At 47.4% G+C, this 24813-nt stretch overlaps 1 protein-coding gene across 1 annotated transcript in view; it reads right to left on the bottom strand.

The window, feature by feature from the left end:
• Positions 1–24813, bottom strand: part of LOC139275111 (E3 ubiquitin-protein ligase SH3RF3-like) — a 591968-nt gene that overhangs the window by 9055 nt on the left and 558100 nt on the right. The window contains exon 9 of the mRNA XM_070892131.1: positions 17205–17545. Coding sequence (XP_070748232.1) covers positions 17205–17545 — 341 coding nt within the window. The remainder of the gene's footprint in view (positions 1–17204; positions 17546–24813) is intronic.

The following is a 24813-nucleotide window of genomic DNA, read 5'->3' as shown; positions in this document are numbered from 1 at the left end:
GAGTGGGCCAGCCCGATCGTTCCTGTCCTCAAGGGAGACGGCACCATCAGAATCTGTGGCGATTACAAAGTAACTATCAATCGTTTCTCCCTGCAGGACCAATACCCACTACCATAGGCCGACGACCACTTTGCAACGCTGGCGGGAGGAAAGACGTTCACGAAGCTGGATCTGACTTCAGCCTACATGACGCAGGAACTGGAGGAATCATCAAAGGGCCTCAACTGCATCAACACACACAAAGGTCTTTTTATTTATAACAGATGCCCGTTTGGAATTCGATCAGAGGCAGCGATATTCCAGAGAAACATGGAAAGCTTACTGAAGTCAGTCCCGCACACCGTGGTCTTCCAGGACGACATCTTGGTCACAGGTCGGAACACAGCCGAGCATCTGCAGAACGTGGAGGAGGTTCTTAGTCGACTCAATCGCTTGGTGAACACATTAAAATACTCGAAATGCGTTTTCCTGGTGTCTGAAATGGAGTTCTTGGGAAGGAGGATTGCGGCGGACGGCATCAGGCCCACCAACGCGAAGACGGAGGTACTCGAGAACGCATCGAGGCCACAAAACGTGATGGAGCTGCGGTCATTTTGGGACTCCTGAACTACTTTAGTAACTTCTTACCGGGTCTCAGCACACTGTTAGAACCACTGCGTGTCTTACTACGAAAAGGGGATGAATGGTTTGGGGCAAAAGTCCAAGAAGATGCCTTTGTAAAAGCGAGAAAATTGTTATGCTCAAACACATTGCTTGTGTTGTATGATCCATGTAAGCATTTGGTACTGGACATGGGTGCAAGTCAGTCCATAATGAGTAAAAAGGCCTTTGACAGGCTGTGGGGCAAAAAGGCACACAGGCCCAAGCTCAGCCCCATACACACCTAACTAAGGACTTACACTAAGGAGCTAATCCCTGTAATTGGCAGTGCAGAAGTCAAAGTCTCCTATGACGGAGCAGTACACGAACTCCCGCTGTGGATTGTGCCAGGGAATGGCCCCACATTGTTTGGCAGAAGCTGGCTGGGAAAGATCCGCTGGAACTGGGATGACATCCGAGCGCTTTCGTCCGTCGACGATGCCTCATGTGCCCAGGTTCTGAGCAAGTTCCCATCGTTGCTCGAGCCTGGCATTGGAAGTTTCTCGGAGGCGAAAGTGCAGAGCCATTTGGTTCCCGGTACGCGACCCATCCACCACAAGGCACGGGCAGTACCGTACATGATGCGTGAGAAAGTGGAAATTGAGCTGGACAGGCTGCAGCGAGAAGGCATTATCGCACCGGTGGAATTCAATGAGTGGCCTAGTTTGATTGTCCCGGTACTTAAAGAGGACGGCACGGTTAGAATTTGTGGGGACTATAAAGTAACGATTAACTGTTTTTCACTACAGGACCAGTACCCGCTACCCAAGGCAGATAGCCTATTCGTGACCCTGGCTGGAGGGAAGACGTTCACTAAGCTGGTCCTGACCTTGGCCTATATGACGCAGGAGCTGGAGGAGTCCCCAAAAGGCCTCACCTGCATCAATACGCACAAAGTTCTGTTCATCTATAACCGGTGCCCGTTCGGGATTCGCTAGGCCGCAGCAATCTTCCAATGGAACATGGAGAGCCTGCTAAAGTCGGTTCCACGCACCATGGTTTTCTAGGACGACATCCTGGTTACAGGTCGGGACACCATTGAGCACTTGAAGAATCTGGAAAAGGTTCTTAGTCGGTTGGATCGCGTGGGACTCAGGTTGAAACGCTCGAAGTGTGTTTTCCTGGCGCAGGAGGTCGAGTTCTTGGGAAGAAGAATCGCGGCAGACGGCATCAGACCCACCGACGCCAAGACGGAGGCCATCAAGAACGCGCCGAGACTGTGATGGAGCTGCGGTCGTTCCTAGGACTCCTTAACTATTTCGATAATTTCCTACCTGGGTTAAGCACCCTGTTAGAACCCCTACATACGCTACTGCGCAAGGGAGACAACTGGGTATGGAGGAATTCACAAGAGGCTGCCTTTAAGAAAGTCAGAAATCTGTTATGTTCAAACAAACTGCTTGTCCTGTATAACTCTTGTAAAAGATTAGTGCTAGCTTGCAATGCGTCGTCATACGGGGTCGGGTGTGTACAACAGGCTAACGAATCGGGGATTTTGCAACTGGTCGCTTATGCATCCAGGAGTTTGTCCAACGCCAAAAGGGCCTACAGCCTGATTGAAAAAGAGGCTCTGGCAAGCGTTTACGGGGTAAAAAAAATGCACCAGTACTTATTTGGCCTCAAGTTTGAGCTTGAAACTGATCACAAGCCGCTCATATCGCTGTTCTCTGAGAGCAAATGCCTCTCCCCGCATCCTAAGATGGGCGCTCACGATGTCGGCATACAACTATGTAAACCGCCACAGACCGGGCACAGAGGACTGTGCAGATGCTCTCAGTTGGCTGCCATTGCCCACCACCGGGGTGGAAATGGCACAGCCAGCGGACTTGCTCATGGTCATGGAGGCATTCGACAACGAAAAGTCCCCCGTTGCGGCCCGCCAGATCAGGACCTGGACCAGCCAGGATCCTTTACTGTCCTTGGTAAAAAACTGCGTCCTCCATGGGAGCTGGTCCAGTGTCCCAGCGGCGATGCAGGAGGCAATTAAGCCATTCCACAGGCGCAAAGACAAAATGTCCCTGCAGGCGGATGTCTGTTGTGGGCAATCACGTGGTCTTGCTCAAGAAAGGCAGAGCTACGTTCATGTGAACTGCACAGTACCCAACCAAGCATTGTAATGATGAAAGCCATAGCCAGATCCCACGTGTGGTGGCCTGGCATCGACTCAGATTTAGAGTCATGCATGCGCCAGTGCAACACTTGCTCTCAGCTGAGCAATGCACCCAGAGAAGCAACGCTAAGTTTGTAGTCGTGGCCCTCCAAACCGTGGTCAAGGATCCACATGGACTATGCAGGCCCATTTCTACGCAAAATGTTTTGGTTGTCATGGACGCTTACTCAAGATAGATTGAATGTGCAATAATGTCTGTAAGCATGTTCACGGCCACTATTGAAAGCCTACGAGCCATGTTTGCCACGCACAGTTTGCCTGATGTCCTAGTCAACAAAAATAGGCCGTGCTTCACCAGTACTGAATTCAAGGAATTCATGACCCGCAATGGGATCAAACACGTCACATCTGCCCGTTCGAGCCCGCATCCAATGGCCAGGCAGAACGGGCAGTTCAGACCATCAAGCAAAGCTTGAAACGTGTGTCGGAAGGCTCCCTCCAGACCCAGCTGTCTCGAGTGCTGTTCAGCTACCGCACCAGACCCCACTCACTCACCGGGATTCCCCCAGCCGAGCTGCTCATGAAAAGGGCGCTAAAAACAAGGCTCTCTCTTGTCCACCCTGATCTCCATGATCACGTGGAGGGCAGGCGGCATCAACAAAGTGTGTACCATGACCGTGCAAATTTGTCATGCGATATTGAGATCAATGATCCTGTGTTTGTACTCAATTATGGACATGGTCCCAAATGGCTCAGTGGCACGGTCACAGCCAAAAAGGGGAGTAGGGTGTTTCAGATGAAATTGGCCAATGGACAAATGCACAGAAAACATTTGGACCATATCAAATTGTGGTTCACCAACAGCTACGAACAACCCGAAGAAGACACCACCTACTTTCACCCTCCAACACACACACAAGTGGCAACTGACATCATGGTTGAACATGAAGCTGAACTCACCATCCCCAGCAGCCCAGCAAGGCCGGCTGCCCAACAGCCCAGTGAAGAACTAACCAACTCACCCACACCCGCATTTGTACCGAGACGATCGACAATTGAGTAAAAAGCCCCAGATCGTCTCACCCTGTAAATAAGTGTACTGTTGACCTCACGGGGAGTGATGTTATGTATTTAACCCCTTGTAACCTGTATTACACTCCCACCAGCAGGCCTACCTGTTGGAGTCCCAAGGGATCCCAGCATCCCTTGGGGAGCACGGTATATAAGCAGGCACCCACGAGGTACCTGCACTCTGGAGTCTTATTAAAGGAGCTAAGGTCACACTTGCTCATTGTACACAGTGCTCAGTTTCATCCTTTATTATAAGCACAGCAATTATGAAGTCCATTCTGCAGATGCAGAGAGCCTGTGTGATGTCGCGATGCAGTGATGTGCAGCGAATTGAGAGATGCTGCATATGTCCCCTGATGCAGCCTGGAAGGAGCTGGAGGCATAGAAGGCCAGTGCCACAATGATCTTCACTGCGACAGGCAGCACAGTCCTGGTGCCACTGTGAGGCTGTAGGTCTGCCTGTAGGAGATGGACACTCTCCTCCGACAGGTCGAGGTATGAGCGTTGCTGCCGGTAAACCCGTGGGGGGTAGGGGGGTAATGCCTCCTGCCCCTAAGTCTATGGGCTCTCTTCATTCGAGGCCTGACATGGCCAACAGCCCTGCTATCTTGATGCCGCCTAATAAGAGCATATAGAAGGTAACGCTGGCGAAATAGTAATTTACCCATTAAATTATTAAACTCAAGTTGAAGTGACCCTGTAATATCAAATAAATCTGCTGCTCCAAAGTCAGACATTCACGCATCCTGTTCTGTCGAAACCTTGCATTCAATCTTTTCTCCGCCGCGCGGTGCCCCCAACAGCTTTTTCTGTCAGTGCACCTTGGTTTTTGTCTGTGAGCCACGGCAGCATGGCGGCCCTTCAAGGAGAGGGCGCACTGCTGTGGCCGCCATGTATTTTATTTTGTCGGCTGACTTCCAGATCGGCCGGACAATTATGGCCCCAGGTTCGGCTGGGTCGCCAACAGGCAGCCTGGCATCCCCTCTCGGGTGCTAGGCCGCTGGCCTGGCCGAAATCCTTCCTGGTGGCTGTTGTGTATGGAGAAAGAGTCAGACTGAACACTGTGAGCTCAAAGTAAAGTGTGACAGTCTTTTATTGCAAGTCTCCAGAGTGCCTCTCCAACCTGTGAAGCCTCCTTAAATACCTGTGCTCCCAAGGGATTATGGGATCTCTTGGGACTCCAGGGGATGAGCCCTCTGGTGGCTGTACAGAGCAAATACAAGTCCACATACTTAACAACACTCTCCCCCAAAGTCAATAGTGTAACTATTTACAATGTGAGTCGATCTGGGGCCCTTCTTGCCCTGGTTGATCGTTTCGGTGTGAAAGCTGGTGTTGTTGAATCATTTGTTGGGCCCTGCAGGGCTGCTGTGGATGATGGGTTCTGCTTCGTGGTCAACCATGGTGTCGGTTGTCACTGGTGTGTATGTTGGGGGATCCAAAAAGGTAGGATCCAAGTTGGGTTGCTCAGGATAGTCCATGAATCTGAGTTTGATTTGGTCCAAGTGTTTCTGGTGAATGAGTCCATTTGAAAGTTTGACCCGAAACACCCTGCTCCCCTCTTTGGCCACGACAGTGCCGGGAAGCCACTTGGGACCTTGTCCATAATTTAATACAAATACAGGATCATTGATTTCAATCTCACGTGACACATTTGCCCTATCATGGTATGTACTTTGTTGAAGCCGCCTGCTCTCTACCTGTTCATGTAGATCAGGGTGAACTAACGAGAGCCTTATTTTAAGTGCTCTTTTCATGAGCAGTTCAGCAGGTAGGATCCAGTGAGTGAGTGGGGTCTCATGCAGTAGCTAGGCAGGACTCGGGATAGGCGAGTCTGCAGTGAGCCTTCAGTTATCCTCTTCAAGCCTTGCTTGATGGTTTGCACTGCTCTCTCTGCCTGACCATTGGACGCTGGTTTAAACGGGGCAGATGTGACATGTTTGATCCCGTTATGGGTCATGAATTCTTTGAACTCAACACTGGTAAAACATGGCCCGTTGTCGCTCACCAGGACATCGGGTAAGCTGTGAGTGGCAAACATGGCCCGCAGGCTTTCAGTAGTGGCAGCGGACGTGCTAGCCGACATTATCTCATATTCAATCCACTTGGAGTACGTGCCTACAACCACAAGGAATATTTTACCCAAGAACGGGCCTGCATAGTCGACGTGTACCCGAGACCACGGTTTGGAGGGCGAAGACTATAAACTTAGCGGCGCCTCCCTGGGTACATTGCTTAACTGCGAGCATGTATTACATCTGTGAAAGCAGGAGTCTAAGTCTGCATCGATACCGGGCCACCACACATGGGATCTGGCTATCATTTTCATCATTACGGTGCCTGGGTGGGTACTGTGGAGGTCATTGATGAAGGTGTCTCTGCCCTTCTTGGGGACCACTACTCAATTTCCCCAGAGAAGGCAGTCTGCCTGGATAGACATTTCATCTTTGCGCTGCTGGAACGGCTTTATCTCATCCTGCATTTCCACTGGGACACTGGGCCAGCTCCCGTGAAGCACACAGCTTTTGACTAGAGATAATAAGGGATCCTGGCTTGTCCAGGTTTTGATCTGCCGGGCAGTGACGGGTGATAACTCACTCTCAAATGCTTCCATAACCATGGTTAGATCTATAGGCTGCGCGATTTCCACCCCCGTGGTGGGCAAGGCAGCCTACTGAGAACATCAGCGCAATTTTCTGTGCCTGGCCTGTGGCGAATGGCGTAGTTGTATGCGGACAACATGAGCACCCATCTCTGGATGCGGGCCGATGCATTGGTATTTATCCTTTTACTCTCGGAGAACAGGGATATAAGTGGCTTATGGTCAGTTTCCAATTCGAATTTTAACCCAAATTGATGCATTTTCTTTACCCCATAGACACACGCTAACGCTTCTTTCTCAATCATGCTGTAGGCTCTTTCAGCCTTAAACAGACTCCTGGTTGCATAAGCAACCGGTTGCAGTTTCCCAAAATCATTAGCTTGTTGCAATACACACCCGATGCCATATGACGACGTATCACATGCTAGTACCAAACGCTTACATGGATCATACAACACATGCAATTTATTTGAGCATAACAATTTTCTCGCTTTTACAAAGGCATTTTCTTGGCCTTTGCCCCAAACCCATTCGCCCCCTTTTCGTAGTAAGACGTGTAGTGGTTCTAGCAGTGTACTGAGACCCGGTAAGAAGTTACCAAAGTAGTTCAAGAGTCCCAGAAACGACCGCAGCTCCGTCACGTTCTGTGGCCTTGATGCGTTCTTGATTGCCTCGGTCTTCGCGTTGGTGGGCCTGATGCCGTCCGCCGCAATCCTCCTTCCCAAGAACTCCACTTCAGGCACCAGGAAAACACATTTCGAGCGATTTAACCTGAGCTTCACGCTGTTGAGTCGACTAAGAAGCTCCTCCAAGTTCTGCAGGTGCTCGACTGTGTTCCGACCTGTGACCAAGATGTCATCCTGGAAGACCACAGTGTGCGGGACCAACTTCAGTAAACTTTCCATGTTTTCTCTGGAATATCGCCGCCGCTGATCGGATTCCAAACGGGCATCTGTCATAAACAAAAAGACCTTTATGCATGTTGATGCAGGTGAGGGCCTTCGATGATTCCTCCAGTTCCTGCGTCATGCAGGCTGAAGTCAGATCCAGCTTCGTGAACGTCTTTCCTCCCGCCAGCGTTGCAAAGAGGTCGTCAGCCTTTGGTAGTGGGTATTGGTCCTGCAAGAAGAAACGATTGATAATTACTTTGTAATTGCCACAGATTCTGATGGTGCTGTCTCCCTTGAGGACTGAGACAATAGGCCTGGCCCACGTGCTGAACGCGATTGGTGAAATGAATGATGCCTTCTCTTTTGCAGCTGATCTAGCTCGATCTCTACCCTTTCTCTCATCACGGTACTGCCTTGTGATGGATGGGTCGCACCCCTGGAATTAGGTGGATCTGCACTATTGCTCCTTGGAATTTCCCGATGCCTGGTTCGAACAGCGAAGGAAATTTGTTTAAGACCTGGGAACACGAAGTGTCGGCAGCGGGCGACAGTGCTCGGATGACGTCCCAGTTTGAGCGTATCTTTCCCAGCCAAATCCATCCAAACAGTGTGGGACCATCGCCCGGTACCACTCAGAGTGGTAGCTTGTGCACCGCTCCATCGTAGGATACCTTTACAGTAGCACTGCCGATTACAGGAATCAGTTCTTTAGTGTAACTTCTTAGTTTTGTGCAAACTGGAGTTAAGACTGGCCTTGAGGCCTTGTTGCATCACAACCTTTTGAAAGTCTTTTTGCCCATGATGGACTGGCTCATGCCCGTGTCCAGCTCCATTGACACCGGGAGTCCATTTGGTTCAACATTCAGCATTTCGTGGTGAATGTGTGCACCCCATGTACCTCTGCCTCCTCTATCTGAGGCTCTGGTTTGTCGTGATCCTCTGTGGATCTGTCATCCTTTGCAACATGGTGGTTTGCAGGTTTAACAGGCTTTGCAGCTTGCCTGCACACTCATTGGAGGTGTCCCATTGTTCCACAGCCCTTGCAAATGTAGTCTTTGGAATCGGCATGAATGGAAACGATGATCACCCCCCAGCGCCAACAAGGTGTTAATGGTCTTACATTCATCACCCTTGATGGTGGACTCTGAGTCATCGGCAGACGTGCAGCTGCAGATATGTGTGACCTGCCCTGTACGTTACAATTCAAAAACGACATCACTTTGTTCACAGTACTTGTAGCAGCACTTGTGTGCTGAGAGATTTGCTTCGTATTGTCACTGGTGGCAATGAACGCCTGGGCTATCGCTATGGCCTTACTCAAGGTTGGGGTCTCTACAGTCAAAAGTTTGCGAAGTGTGGTTTTGTGGCCAGTGCCAAGTACAAAAAAGTCTCTGAGCATGTGTTCCAAATGTCCTTCAAATTCGCCATGTCCTGCAAGGCGTCTTAGCTCGGTGACATAACTCACCACTTTCTGGCCTTCAGACCTTTTGTAGGTGTAGAACCAGTACCTCGCCATCAGAATTCTTTCCTTCAAGTTCAAATGCTGTCGGACCAGTGTGCACAAATCGTTGTACGATTTCTCCGTGAGTTTCGCTGGAGTGAGCAGATTCTTCATGAGGCCATACGTTGGTGCCCCACAGACGGTGAGGAGGATCACCCTTCGTTTGGCAGCGCTCTCTTCCCCATCTAGCTCGTTGGCCACAAAGTATTGGTCAAGTCGCTCCACAAAAGTTTCCCAATCATCTCCCTCCAAAAATTTCTCCAGGATGCCCACTGTTCTTTGCATCTTTGGGTTTTCTATCTGTATCTCGTCACCAGTTGTTGCGTATGGAAAAAGAGTCAGAGTGAACACTGTGAGCTCAATGTAAAGTGTGACCTTAGTCTTTTATTGCAGGTCTCCGGAGTGCCTCTCCAACCTGTGAAGCCTCCTTAAATACCTGTGCTTATGGGATCCCTTGGGACTCCAGGGGATGAGCCCTCTGGTGGTTGTACAGAGTAAATACAAGTCCACATATATAACAGTGGCCCAGTGGTCGAACCTAGAAAATCACCGATTCTCTCCCCTTTAAATGAGGGGAGAGACATAGTGACGCACACGTACACTGACGTCACCACCGCTGAGTGACATTGGCGGAGACTCGGTCCCGCCCCAACAACCGCCTCACCTGCACTTCCGCCCCCATTATGACTGATTTCCGGTCTACTCGGAAAAAAAAGGACAAAGACCCGAATATCGATCAAGGGTAGACCTCTTCCGAGACGGCGGTAAAACACTTTAAAAATCATAGGTGCGCCAGCTTTCTGGCGGGCCTAAATTTCGGTCCCAATGTGACCTCCCATTAATGTTCTTCCTCCTCCCTTTAAATAGCCTGCCTCTATCGCCTACGGAAGATGGGACCATCGGGTTTCTCCGGTATGATTAGGGACGGACATTAAATGAGGTGGCCACCCTCATTTAGCAAGCAGGGCTCTAGCGGGTCGTTACACGAGGACTGACCTTGTAATCTGACTGAAAGTATGCAGCAAGGTGATAGCATTTTGCGTTGCTGGTAATCTGGAAGCAAATTCGAGACACATTACCGCCCCTCCAGGGTGCTAACTGAGGAGTTATTCAACTGAATTTCTCCTCCCATGTGTCTCTCGTCTTTCCTCATTCTCAACGTCTAATGTGTGCCTGACTACCTCGCTGACCTGTTTAATACTGTTAACTCAACCTCAAAAACGTCCTCCCTCTGTCAACCCTTGAATGTTCCTATATCTTACTCTCTTAAGGCTATGACCCATCCACAGTAAAGATATCTAAAAGCCTCTATTTTTATTTTACTTATGTCAGATATTGCCCTTTCTTATTTCTCTCATTTGTCCACTTAAAGTGCACCCACCAGACATGTTTTAAATTTTATGGGGATGAAACTGAACCTCAGCAGAAGCACAAAATGGGAAGGAGTGGATCGACTGCCTGTTATGCACACTACCCAAATGTTATTTCTATTGAAGCTTTTGTTTATCATCTCAGCATTAGCTGGCATTCAATGTAACACACAGGTAGGGCATATGTAGATCACCTGCTCACCAAAGGAGGCTACATATTGGTGGTAGGCCATGGGAGTTATTGGGGAAAGCAGCCATTCGTACCCCTATGTGAGAATTCTCACCTTTTCTCCGGGATTCCAGCCCACGATCCTGGTGGTCTCCACTTCTGCCAATTGATCTGCCCATCGGTTAGTAGGCCATGGATATATGGAACTTCTGGTATTGGGCCTCGTCCAATCTTGCACCGGGGCTTGTTTTGGGTAGGTGGTGTCTTGACCCCTTTCAAGGCCCACAAAATCCTGGACATAAGGCTGGGTCTTGGCCAATTTTGCAGTCCTTCCACTACACACCTGCCAGAGTTATACTTCATGATCTTTCCTGATTTCAACAATCATTTTTGCCAGCTTCTAGAATTTATCACAATCGCAGCAAAATCTTGTCACCTTGAGCACCTTTTTGATGGTCTTGGGATAAGTCATTTTGCTATTTCCTGCATCCTAAATCTAATCTGTCCAGCATCTCTTAGTTCTGTATTCCACCTCGAGGAATGTCATCAGCACCAGCTCAAATTTAAAGCGCACAAGAGACATACTGGTACCGATTTTAACTAGCCAAAATCGATATTAATGGGGCAGTACCATCCTCAAAATGGGCTCGGCAGACTTGGCGCTCATTAATGCTGATGCTCTGGCTGCTGCCATTTTCAAAGCGGCCTTCCCATAGGTGGCCAGAGTGCCTGACTGTTTCAGCTGGTACAACAACAACTTGCATTTATATAGAATGAAGGAGTACCTTTCACAACCACCAGATGTTCCAAAGCGCTAATGATATACATAGGATTACATAGGATTATACAGCACAGAAACAGGCCGTTCGGCCCAACGAGTCCATACCGGTGTTTATGCTCTACTCGAGTCTCCTCCCATCTTTCGTCATCTATCTCTATCAGCATAACCCTCTATTCCCCCCCTCCCCATATGCTTGTTTAGCCTCTCTTTAAATACATCTATACTATTCGCTTCAACCACTCCCTCTAGTAGCGAGTTCCACATTCTCACCATGCTTTGGGTACAGAAGTTCCTTCTGAATTCCCTGTTGGATTTCTTGGTGACTATCTTGTATCGAATGCCTTTAGTTATTCTCTTCCTCACTAGTGGAAACATTGTCTCTGTGTCCACTCTATCAAAACCTTTCATAATTTTAAAGACCTCTATCAGGTCACCCTCTTGCCTTCTTTTTTCAAGAGAAAAGAGACCCAGCCTGTTCATCCTTTCCTGAAATGTATACCCTCGCATTTCTGGTATCATCCTTGTAAATCTCAGCACCCTCTCCAGTGCCTCTATATCCTTTTTATAAAATGAATAGAACTGTATGCAGTATTCGAAGTGTGGTCTAATCAAGGTTCGATACAGGTTTAGCTTCAATTCTATATCTCTAGAAGTAAACCCAAGTGCTTGGTTTGCTTTTCTCATGGCCTTGCTAACCTGTGTCACAACTTGTAGTGATTTATGTATTTGTACTCCGAGATCCCTTTGTTCCTCTACCCCACCTAGACTCGCACCATCCAAGTAATAAATGACCTCTCTATTCTTCCTACAAAGATGCAATACCTCACATTTATTTGTGTGCTTTTTGAAGTGTAGACACTGTTGCGTCTTTAATGTAATAAAACATCCCAAGGCACTTCACAGGTGCATTATTAAACAAAATTTGACATCGAGCCCCATAAGGATATATTAGGACAGGCGACCAAAAGCTTAGTCAATGAGGTAGATTTCAAGGAGTATCTTAAAGGAGGAGGGAGCGGCAGAGAGACAGAGAGATTTAGGGAGGGAATTCCAGAGCTTAGGGCCTGGCAGGTGATGACTCGACTGCTAATGGTGCAGCAATTAAAATTGGGGATGCTCAAGAGGCCAGAATTGGAGAAGCACAGATATCTCCGAGAATTGTAGGACTGAAGGAGATTACAGAGCTAGAGAAGGGAGAGCACATGGAGGGATTTGAAAACAATGATGAGAATTTAGAAATTGAGGCATTCCTAGACCAGGGGATCAATGTAGGTCAGCAAGCACAGGGGTGATGGGTGAATGGGACTTGGTGCAATTTAAAATATGGGTAGCAGAGTTTTGGATGAGTTCAAGTTTACAGTGGGTGCAAGCTGGGAAGCCAGCCAGGAGAGCATTCAAATAGTGGAGTCTGGAGGTAATAAAGGCATGGATGAAGGTTTCAGCAGCAGATGAGCTGTGCTAGAGCAATGGTGTGGAGGTGGAAGTAGGCGGTCTTGGCGATGGATAACCTCATGGTTAAATAGAGCACCAAGGTTTCGAACGGTCTGGTTCAGTCTCAGACAGTGGCCAGGGCGAGTGATAGAGTTGGTGGTAGGGAACAAAGTTTGTGGTGGGGGTCGAAGACAATTCCTTTGGTCTTCCCAATATTTAGTTGGAGGAAATTTCTGCTCATCTAGTACTGGATGTTGGACAAGCAGTGTGACAAATCAGAGGCAGGGGTGGGGTCGAGAGAGGTGGTGGCGAGGCAGAGCTGCATCTTGTTATACCTGATGTGATACTTTTGGATGATGTCGCCGAGGGGCAGCATTTAGATGATAAACTGAAGGGGGTCAAGGATAAATCCTTTGGTGGGGCAGGAAGAGGAGGACTCCAGAGGTAACAGTGCGGGAGTGGGAAGAGAAGCCATTGCAGGCATTTCTCTGGCTACAACTGGATAGGAATGAAATCGGGTGAGTGTAGTCCCACCCAGCTGGGCAACGGTGGAGAGGTGTTGGAGGAAGATGGTGTGGTTAACAGTGTCAAAGGCTGCCGAGAGGTTGAGAAGAATGAGGAGGGATAGTTTACCACGGTCACAGTTACATAGGATATCATTTGTGACTTTGATAAGGGCTGTGGTGGGCTGGAAACCTGATTGGAGAGATTCAAACACAGAGTTTTGGAAAGATGAGCACATCTCTTCCCGATGCAAATCGGAGCTCTATGCCACAGTTCGGAGCTCTATGCCACACATGGACAGACTGTGCAACCTGCCCAGTCGTCCTGATGACCAGCGACCTTAAATGGATTGCTGTTTGCTGCTCTAAAAAAGGCCCCAAACTTTTTCCAAGTTATATTGTTGTGGAGGTAGGAGGAGCAGGTGTGAAATTGAGATGGGCCAAAGCCAACAAACTGCTGTGGATCACGTGTTTGGGGCATTCCGTTTGTTGGCAGCGCTGAAATGAGGTCTGGGCAGGCATCCGGTGTGCTCCAAACGTTTACATTTATCCTATTTGGTTTAATTTCCTTGTCTACTATTAGGGAAATTTATAAATCAATTATAAGAGAAAATATTGCTTTGTTTTATTTAATTTAGGTAGTCCATAAAAGCTTTAAAATTTTCCCCCATGTTTCAACAATAATTGCATTTTAAGCACTTGATTAGAGAAGCAAATTTAGAGAAGTCAGAATTAGTACTCTTGCAAAAATTAGCTTTGTGTTGTCAAGGTTGCTTGTGAGGTGGGGGAAGGGGGAATGGGCAAATCAGATCGGAATACAGCGCCAAACAGAAGCCTTTTGTTTTCCCATGGAAAGAGAAAACATAAAGGAACACTTCATAGCCCTAGGCTAGCAGTAACAATAAACAGAGGTCTGTGAGTAGGTTATCTAACTGCACTCTCACTATGAATAAGTGTGTAACATAGGAAGACAAATAATATGTTAATAATATAAATTAGTGGACATCTCTCGTCCTCTTGCCCTCTTCTATTACTGTGGTCTTTCTTTTCTCTTTACTGGCTCTCTCGTGCATCCTTATTATATTTGGTTGTAAAATATTAGTCTGGCTAATGAACTGGTGCTATTGAAATCCTGAACAATTAAAAAATATATTTCAATAACACTTCTTTTGTTCTTTTTATGCTGGTGTCTGAGGTTTTTGTGAATATATTTACTTATGGATTAATTTAAATTAGCAAAACTTTTTTCCCTTGAATTTTATTCATTAGTTTAAATTGGAAAAAGGGTAGGGCAATGAGGCTAAATGTTATGGGCAGAGTTCAAAGATTTGCAGAGTACACCTTTCTTAACACATCCCACTTTAACTGAGTTGAGAGTGTAAAGGGCCAGCTTGTTTCTAGGCTTCCAGAATTTTGGCCTGTCAACTGGTCAAAAAAAGGCATGCAACTAGGGTTGCCAACTCTGGTTAGAGGTATTCCTGGAAGTTTGATTATGTGATGTTCTGACCACATGACAGCTGACCATGTAACATTGTATGCTATGTTGGATCACATGATGTCTAATCTCATGATTTCTACAAATCTTATTGGATTAACCGTACAAAGGTTTGATCCCCTGTAGTTGAGAATGTTTATTTGTGGTTTCACACCAACAACTGTTGTGTGAAAAGTTCCATGAACCAGGAAGCCATCCGTGAACAGGCAAAGAGTAGAAAAACTAAGGTGGGGAAGAGGGGAAACCATTCCCTCCATCTCTCCTCCTGAGCACACAGTCTCCATCCCTCCACCGAGCTCCCATTCCCCAGTCTCTCTCTCTCTCCCTAGCTCCCATTCCTCAGTCTCCTCTCTCTCTGAGCCCCCATTATCGTCTCCCTCTCTCCCCCGAACCCCATTCCCCAGTCTCCATCTCTCCAGTCCCAAGCCCCTATTCCTCATTCTCCAGTCTCTCTCCCCCGAGCTCCTATTCGCCTGTCTCCATCTCCCCCAAACCTCCATTCCCCAGTCTTCCTCTTTCCCCCAAACCCCTATTCCCCAGTCTCAATCCCCCCCGCGATTTCAGGACCCCTACTGTGATTTCAGCCCCCCTAATTGCCAACTCTTTCCATGCCCCGCATGGTTATTTTAAAGCTAAAACAAATACCTGAAGTATCTGTGAGGAATTCTCAACACTATTGTGGGATTTTCCAGGAATTGCTGTAAAATAATAGAACCACCTGATTGCCAGACGATAAAGGGGTGAAATTCAACTTCAATGGAAAAGCATATTTGGGTGGGGCCAGGTGTCTAACCGGCAGCCGATCCATCACCGTCTGTTTTGGGCCCCCGCTGAAGTTGGATTTCACCTCACACACAAACCAATGCCTTTTGCAGGCATTGTATAAAGTCACTGTTTTTGCACCTCATGGCTTATGATAAAAGGATAGCAATAATCAATCTGTGTCTAAGTCACATATTTTAGATACATTTTCTTCCTCTCCGTATTGTAAACAATAATGTGAAAAGACAGCAGAATGACAGCTGTGATTTCCTCCAGCAGGTGTTAAAATGCTGAGGCTATCACATCTTATTCACACTGAGCAAATTCCTAAAGGAGAGATTCTGTAAAAATTACAACACTGAATATCCAAGGGGTACTGTTAACATGAACCAGTGTCAGTACAGAATAATCTCCTTAACTTCAGCAGTTGCAGAATACTATATATATGTATTGTTTTAATGTTAAAGAATGTGCCAGTCCATGGTCCTTCCAGTTGTGACTGTTCCTTTTCATTCAAGGTAATCAATTTCATGTTATTGACTTGTTCTGCTTTGCAGTTACGTTTGCAAATGATACATCAGAGTCCCTAAAGCAGAGAATCGATCATGCCCCACTGACAACGGTAAAAACCAACTCATGAACAGAGAATAAATAAAGCTTGGAATCCATTCCAAGGGCCAGCAGTGGAAGTGTTCTATCATCTTGTCAGATATCTGACAACACTGTGTTCTTATTCTAATGAGACACCAGCCAGTTATGAACAATTGCACAAATTAGGTAAATGAGGACTAAAGTCTGGTTACCTTCTGAGGCAGGGCAATACAATTACTACTGGGGTCAATACAATTTCCACTGCCACACAATTCTTTTTGCATGATTCTCACATACAGTTGACCTCATTCTTCTAGTCTATATAATTTACAACTTGCTGACAGCATTTCTGCTGGGTCGGTCTTTGTAACTTGTGTGTAATTGGAAAGTAATGGCAGCAGTTGAGATAACTGCTTATCATAATCAGTCAAAAAGCAACAATGGATAATGTAACTGTTCGGTCAGAAGGTATAATGTGTTGAGATGTTAGCGGCAGAGGTACAGCGGGCTGGATAACCTCCCTCATAACCCCTCTGTTTATTTTACCCAGTTCATGCTGTGCATTTCTTATCACAAATCGCAAAACATGAATGACATCAGAAAGTCAGTATTGAGTGATTCACGGCTCTTACCAATACAAGGCAGAGAAACATATGTTTTAAAAGATACAGGACAATGGTAACTGCTGAGGAAGTGGGAGGCATATTAGCAGTCCGCATGGGACCAAAAACCAGCAGCAATTAAGAGATAAATACACACACTTGGCAATTCGGGTTAAATTTAACTTGTGATCCTTGGTGTTTCAATATATGTCCTACTTTAATTTTCACCTTCAATTTAGTTTGTTTTGAAAAGGAGAAAGTAGTTTCAGTGGCCTGTCCTTTATGATGCAAGTGGGTAGGACATTCTATTCCAATGCATGTAACATCGCTTGCTAAAGCTTATTGTTCACTGACTTAATGAGACCTAAGTTTACACAGTACAGAAAACCATCTTCTAACACATGAAGATTCTTCAGTCTTCAGACTCCTAGAAGTGTGATGTGATGCATTTTGGAAGGAAGAATTTTCAAATTTGGCTGAGGATTGGCTTTCTTGTAGAGGGAGATTATGGATAGATAAAGATTCAGACAGTGCTATTGTATAAACCTTTCCATATTTGGAGCCATGATGGAATAAAAACACATTTAACATGTCTATTAAACCTTCACACTGTAACATATTTTATTCAGTTAAAGGCAGATAAACATTCAATGGAGCCTCTGTCTTTTTAATTTATTATCTACCTACCTTTCACAAGGCAGCGGCTTAAACTCTGGATGGATTGCAACCATGGAAGAGCACATCTGGCGTGTCGGTGGAGAAATGGAAAAGTTGGAATCCAAGGAGCCGGTTTTCCTGTGCAATGGCTCCATTCCCATAGCCCCTTGCATTTCACTTTCTAAAGGGCATGACCCAGCCCTGCCGTGGCTCGAGACTGGAGGAACTTCAGGACCCACAGCTCGCTGCATAGTATTCTCTGCTGCTGCCTGTTGGGAATCATGAGTTGGAGATACAGATGGAGGGGAGCGAGACTTCTTCTTTCCTGATGCTCCTGATAGAAGTTTTAAGAGTCCACTTTTCTTCTCTTTCTACAGATATTAAAAAAAATTTTTTTTTTTCCAAAAATAGCCAAGAAAGTTTCAAGATTTTGTTTTTAAATCTGCTCCTTCAGTCTCTTTATAAATTCTGCCTTCTGTTTGATCAATTACATTCAATTCTAGGCAATTGGAAATCCCACAACAGCCTTTTTACCCGTGGCTCTTCTGCTGCAGTGAACTTGCAACAATAGGCAGTCAAACCAAATGTTGTAATCAGCAGTTTTGTAGCCTGTTGTATACATTACACACGTAACCAGACCAGTTCAAGCTTGTGTATTACCAACCTTCACATGATATATAGCACTATTAAACCTTGTAACCACTCTATCCTTCTCTAACGCCTCTGCACCATCGTGCAGGTGGATGGGACTGCACTCGCCTGGTATTATTCTTATCTATCTAATTGTAGCCAGAGAATCACCTGCAACAGCTTATCTTCCCACCCCCGCATTGTTACCTCTGGTGTCCCCCAAGGATCTATCCTTGGCCCCCTCCTATTTCTCATCTACATGTTGTCCCTTGACGACATCATCCGCAAACATAGCATCAGCTTCCACATGTATACTGATGACACCCAGCTCTATATCACTACCACTTCTCTCGACCCCTCCACGGTCTCTAAATTGTCAGGCTGCTTGTCCGACATCCAGTTCTGGATGAGCAGAAATTTTCTCCAATTGAATACTGGGAAGACCAAAACCATTGTTTTCGGTCCCCGCTACAAACTCTGTTCCCTAGAAACTGACTCCATCCCTCTCCCCAACTTCTGTATGAAGCTGAACCAGACTGTTCACAACCTTGGTGTCATATTTGATCCTAAAATGAGCTTTCGACCACATATCCGCAGCATAACTAAGACCGCCTATTTCCACCTCCGTATCATCGCCTGTCTCCGCCCTTGCCTCAGCTCATCCACTGCTGAAGCCCTCATTCATGCCTTTGTTACCTCTAGACATGACTATTCCAATGCATTTCCGGCTGCCCTCCCACATTCTACCCTACGTAGACTAAAGGTTCCAAAATTCGGCTGCCCATGTCCTAACTCGCACCAAGTCCTGCTCATCCATCACCCCTGTGCTCGCTGATCTACATTGTCTCCCGGTCAAGCAACGCCCCGATTTCAAAACTCTCATCCTTATCTTCAAATCCCTCCATGGTCTCGCCCCTCCCTATCTCTGTAATCTCCTCCAGCTCAACAACCCCCTGAGATGTCTGCGCTCCTCTAATTCTGCCCTTCTGAGCATCCCTGATTATAATCGCTCAACCATTGGTGGCCGTGCCTTCAGCTGCCTAAGCCCCAAACTCTGGAACTCCCTCCCTAAACCTCTCTGCCTCTATACCTCTTTTTCCTCCTTCAAGATGCTCCTTAAAACATACCTCTTTTGTGCTAATTTCTACTTATGCGGCTCGGTGTCAAATTTTTATCTCATAATACTCCTGTGAAGCGTCTTGGGACGTTTCACTACATTAAAGGTGCTATATAAATATAAAGTTGTTGTTGATGTTGTATGGCAAACTGTTACATATAAATTATTCCTCTATATTTAAAGGTCAAAAAAACACACAAGACAGCATGACATAGCCTGGATTTTACATAATCAAAATTACAGTTACATATCTGGATGTTATTGATTGAAACTTCTTGTCCATCAATCTGAATTCTGTTGCATGGGGATGTGTTAATAGCTACTTATATTTTATACTTAGGATACAAATAGATATTATTGGGCTCAATTTTTCCCGATGCTGTTTTTTGGCATTATGCAAGAGTTACGCCTGTTTTTTTGGCCCCAACTACTCCAAAAAAAACGAGCAAGTTTCCCCATTCTATTTTTTGACATTGGCGCTGCGCACCCTGTCCTTTAGCTTTGGGGGGTGGAGCCTAATGTCTGCACCGAAAAAACAATGCCCCCTCCACCCCTTCTGCACATGCGTGGAAAAAAAAGGACATTTTTGACGTGACTGAGATGGGCGCGCATGCCCAGTACAGCTCCCGGTCTGCATTCGGCCATTTTTAAAGAGCCAGTTGTGTGTGAGAACTTTAATTATCTTTGGAAAAATCAGAGCTGCAATACAATATGCAAGGTGGCACAAGGACCAAGAAATTCTCACAAGATGCAGTGGAGGCACTAGTTACTGTAATTGAGGCCAGATGGCACGAGCTGGACACCAGCAGAGGTCACATAAAAGTTTCACCAAAAGAAATAAAGAAACGCTGGAACTGTTATGTATTTAACCTTTGTAACCTGCATTACACCTGACCACCAGAGGGCCCACCTGTTGGAGTCCTAAGGGATCCCAGCATCCCTTGGGAGCACAGTATATAAGCAGGCCACCCACGAGGTACCTGCACTCTGAAATCTTATTAAAGGAGCTAAGGTCACACTTGCTCATTACACACACAGTACTCAAGTCTCACCATTTATTATGAGTGCAACAATTGGCGACAAGGTAATGAACAACCGCGCGAAATACAAAGAACAGTTGGCATCCTGGAGAAGTTCTCAGAAGGGGGTGATTGGGAGGCCTTCGTGGAGAGACTCGATGAATACTTTGTGGCCAACGAGCTGGAAGGAGACGAAAGCACTAACAAACGAAGGGCGATCCTCCTAACTGTCAGTGGGGCAACAACCTATGGCCTCATGAAGAATCTCCTGGCCCCGGCAAAACCAACAGAGAAATCCTACGAAGTATTGTGTACGCTGGTCCAGGAGCACCTAAATCCTAAGGAAAGCGTTTTGATGGCGAGATATCGGTTTGACATGTGTCAACGATCGGAGGGCCAGGAAGTGGCGAGCTACGTCGTCGAACTAAGGCGCCTCGCAGGACATTGTGAGTTTGAGGGATTCCTAGAACAAATGCTCAATGACTTTTTTGTACTGGGCATTGGACATGAGACAATCCTTCGCAAACTGTTGACTGTAGAAACTCCAAATCTGAGTAAAGCCATAACGGTAGCCCAGACATTTATGTCCACCAGCGACAACACCGAGCAGATTTCGCAGAACAAAGAAGTTTCGGCCAGTACTGTGCATAAAGTAACATCGGTTTTGAGCAGAAATGTACAGGGCAGAACGTACACACTGGCTGCTGTGGCCCAACCTCAATTGACCCAGAGTCCGCCATCAACTGTTAACACCCTGTTGGGACTGCGGAGGTTTTAGTCGGTTGGATCGCGTGGGGCTCAGGTTGAAATGCTCGAAATGTGTTTTCCTGGCACAGGACATCAAATTCTTAGGAAGGAGAATCACAGCAGACGGCATCAGACCCACCGACGCCAAGACGGAGGCCATCAAGAACGCGCCGCGACCACAGAACGTGATGGAGCTGCGGTCGTTCCTGGGACTCCTTAATTATTTCGGTAATTTCCTACCTGGGTTAAGCACCCTGCTAGAACCCCCACATGCTCTACTGCGCAAGGGAGACGACTGGGTATGGGGGGATTCACAAGAAGCTGCCTTTAAGAAAGCCAGAAATTTATTGTGTTCTAACAAACTTCTTGTCCTGTATAACCCATGTAAACGATTAGTGTTAGCTTGCGATGCGTCGTTATACGGGGCCAGGTGTGTGTTACAACAGGCTAACGAATTGAGGATTTTGCAACCGGTTGCGTATGCATCCAGGAGTTTGTCCAAGGCCTACAGCATGGTTGAAAAAGAGGCTTTGACGTGCGTTTACGGGGTAAAAAAAATGTACCAGTACTTATTTGGCCTCAAGCTCGAGCTTGAAACTGACCACAAGCTGCTCATATCGCTATTCTCGGAGAGCAAAGGGATTAATACCAATGCCTCTGTCCGCTCATGCTGTCGGCATACAACTATGTAATCTGCCACAGACCGGGCACAGAGAACTGCGCAGATGCTCTCGGTCGGCTACCATTGCCCACCACCGGGGTGGAAATGGCATAACCAGTGGACTTGCTCATGGTCATGGAGGCATTTGAGAACGAGAAGTCCCCCGTTACGGCCCACCAGATCAGGACCTGGACCAGCGAGGATCCTTGGTAAAAAACTGTGTCCTCCATGGGAGCTGGTCCAGTGTCCCAGTGGAGATGCAGGAGGTGATTAAGCCATTCCACAGATGCAAAGACGAGTTGTCCCTGCAGGCGGACTGTCTTTTGTGGGGCAATCGCATGGTCTTGCCCAAGAAAGGCAGAGACACATTTATTTACGAACTGCACAACACCCACCCAGACATTGTAATGATGAAAGCCATAGCCAGATCTGACGTGTGGTAGCCTGACATCGACTCAGATTTAGAGTCATGCGTGTGCCAGTGCAACACTTGCTCTCAGTTGAGCAATGCACCCAGAGAGGCACCGCTAAGTTTGTGGTCGTGGCCATCCAAACCATAGTTGAGGATGCATGTAAATTATGCAGGCCCATTCCTAGGCAAAATGCTTTTGCTTATCGTGGACGCTTACTCAAAATGGATTGAATGTGCAATAATGTCTATAAGCACATCCACAGCCACCATTGAAAGCCTACGAGCCATGTTTGTCACGCACGGCTTGCCTGATGTCCTAGTCAGCGACAACGGGCCGTGCTTCACCAGTGCCGAATTCAAGGAATTCATGACCCGCAACAGGATCAAACATGTCGCATCTGCCCCATTCAAGCCCGCATCCAACGGCCAGGCAGAACGGGCAGTTCAGACCATCAAGCAAAGCTTGAAACGTGTGTTGGAAGGCACCCTGCAGACCTGGTTGTCCTGAGTGCTGCTTAGCCACCGCACCAGACCCCACTCACTCACCGGGCTTCCCCAGCTGAGCTGCTCATGAAAATGGCACTTAAAACAAGGCTCTCTCTTGTCCACCCTGATCTTCAAGATCACGTTGAGGGCAAGTGGCACCAACAACTTGTGTACCATGACCGCGCAAATTTGTCACGTGATATTGAGATCAATGATCCTGTGTTTGTGCTCAATTATGGACATGGTCCCAAATGGCTCGCTGGCACGGTCACAGCCAAAGAGGGGTGTTTCAGGTCAAACTGACCAATGGACAAACACACAGAAAACATTTGGACCAAATCAAATTGCGGTTCACCAACAGCTACAAACAACCCGAAGAGGACACCACCAGCTTTGAACTTCAAACACACACGCAAGTGGCAACTGACATCATAGTTGACCACGAAACTGGACTCACTATCCCCAGCAGCCCGGCAAGGCCGGCTGCTCAACAGCCCAGTGAAGAACTGACCAACCCACCCACACCCACATTTGTACCGAGACGATCGACAAGGGAGTGCAAAGCCCCAGATCATCTCACCTTGTAAATAAGTGTACTGTTGACTTCACGGGGGAATGATGTTATGTATTTAAACCTTTGTAACCTGCATTACACCTGACCACCAGAGGGCCCACCTGTTGGAGTCCCAAGGGATCCCAGCATCCATTGGGAGCACAGTATATAAGCAGGCCACCTACGAGGTACCTGCACCCTGGAATCTTATTAAAAGAGTTAAGGTCACACTTGGTCATTACACACAGTACTCAGTCTCACCATTTATTATGAGTGTAACAGGAACCAATTTGCAGAAGATTACTGCGCAATGGTGACCACCCCGAGGTCTGGAGGCCAGTGCTAAAAGAAGTGGCAGGACCTTGGTCAAGTAGTTAGTGCAAGTAATATTTTCATTTATTCAATGGAATTGCAATTGTAAATGTGAGCATCTGTATATGTCCCACCCAGCAGAAAGACCCCCTCTCTAAAAAGTTAGATTTTCATCTTTGCAGAAGAAGGTTGCACACAACAAAAGGGAAAAAACTCGAACAGGGGGAGGCCCGGCAAATCTGCAGCCACTGACATCCTTGGAAGAGAGGGTCGCTACTTTGATGGGTCCTGCCTGGAGAAAAGCAACCACCACTGCACAAGCTGGGCCCACACTCGAGGAAGAGGGTAAGTCCTGCAAATTCAACAATCTGGCTTTGTTAAATGTTAAGTACTGCATGGGCTAGCCATGCTTTGGTTCATGGGGATGTCTCCGTCAGCTACGCTTCGGGTTGATGCAATGTGCTATCATTCATCGTGGTCCTTCAAATGAGCCTGCTGCCTGCACTGTGTGCACCTACTCATGCACCCATCCTGCCCCCTCCTCTGCTGCTAACCATTTGTCTGTTCTGTTATATTTTGCAGAACTTGAGGCCAACCCTAACGAGGCTGAAGCCGATGCAGAAGAAGATTCAGACACAGACGAGCCTGAAGAGGAGAACATCTTCCAATCCCACCTTCCAGACCAAGAGCATGGGGGTGAGGGAGAGGTGGAGGGGGAGGGGATGGATGAAGCCCCCACTGTTGTACTCACTCTGGAGGAAGTGCAGGTGCCGCCCATTGAGGTGCCAGGCCCTTTCCTGAGTGGTACGAGTGTTGGGACATTCCATGGTTTCTCACAGTCCGATTCCAGTGGGGTGCAGCGAGGCACACCCAGGACCCCACCATCCGAGGCTGCGGGTCCCAGTGGGATGCAGCAAGGCAAACCAGGGCCTCACCGTCTGAGGCTGTAGGTCCCAGTGGGATGCAGCGAGCCACACCCAGGGTGAAGAGGGGAAGGAGAGCTCGACAGCATTCTCCTGAGGTGCAAGTTCTAACAGATGTGGTTCAGATGATGACAATGAGTGCAGAGAGCATTGACCTTACGCAATCACTCCTGGACACCATCAGTGGGGTAGGTGATGAGGTATCGGGACTGTCGGGAGAAGTAACAACACTCTCATGAGAAATGGGAACAATGTCCGGGAACATGAGGGAGGGAATGTCGCAGGCAGCTTATACAATGTCGGTTCACACGAGGGAGGGAATGTCGCAGGTAGCTGATACACTGTCAGCAAACATGAGGGAGAGAATTTTGGAGGTAGTTGAGACACTGTCAGGGCACATGAGGGAGGGAATGTCAGAGTTAGCTGCTGCAATAAGGGAACATGCCCAGACCCCGCGGCCATTGACAGAATCAACTGCCACTCCCACTCCAATCCCCAGACCAGCCTCTGAAGAGGCCCATGCCGGGCCTTCCACATTACTGCCTGCCCCCACCGCCCACCCCATCAAGAAGTGCGCATTACCTGAGATGTTCGAAAGAATAAGCTTCGTACCAACCAGAGAAACGCTGCGCCACCGCCTGTGGGCAGAGGTGGAGTCAACTAGACCAAGTGCAGCGGGCGGTCTTAGAATAAGGTGGAGGAGAGATGGGTACAGCCTTTCTTTGCTGCTGTTGTTGTTCTTCTTATTATTATTATTGATACTGTTGTAACTCCTCAAG

This window comes from Pristiophorus japonicus, chromosome 10, assembly GCF_044704955.1.
Source record: "Pristiophorus japonicus isolate sPriJap1 chromosome 10, sPriJap1.hap1, whole genome shotgun sequence".
In the NCBI taxonomy this organism is placed as follows: domain Eukaryota; kingdom Metazoa; phylum Chordata; class Chondrichthyes; family Pristiophoridae; genus Pristiophorus; species Pristiophorus japonicus.
This window is presented reverse-complemented; position numbering and strand designations above follow the sequence as displayed.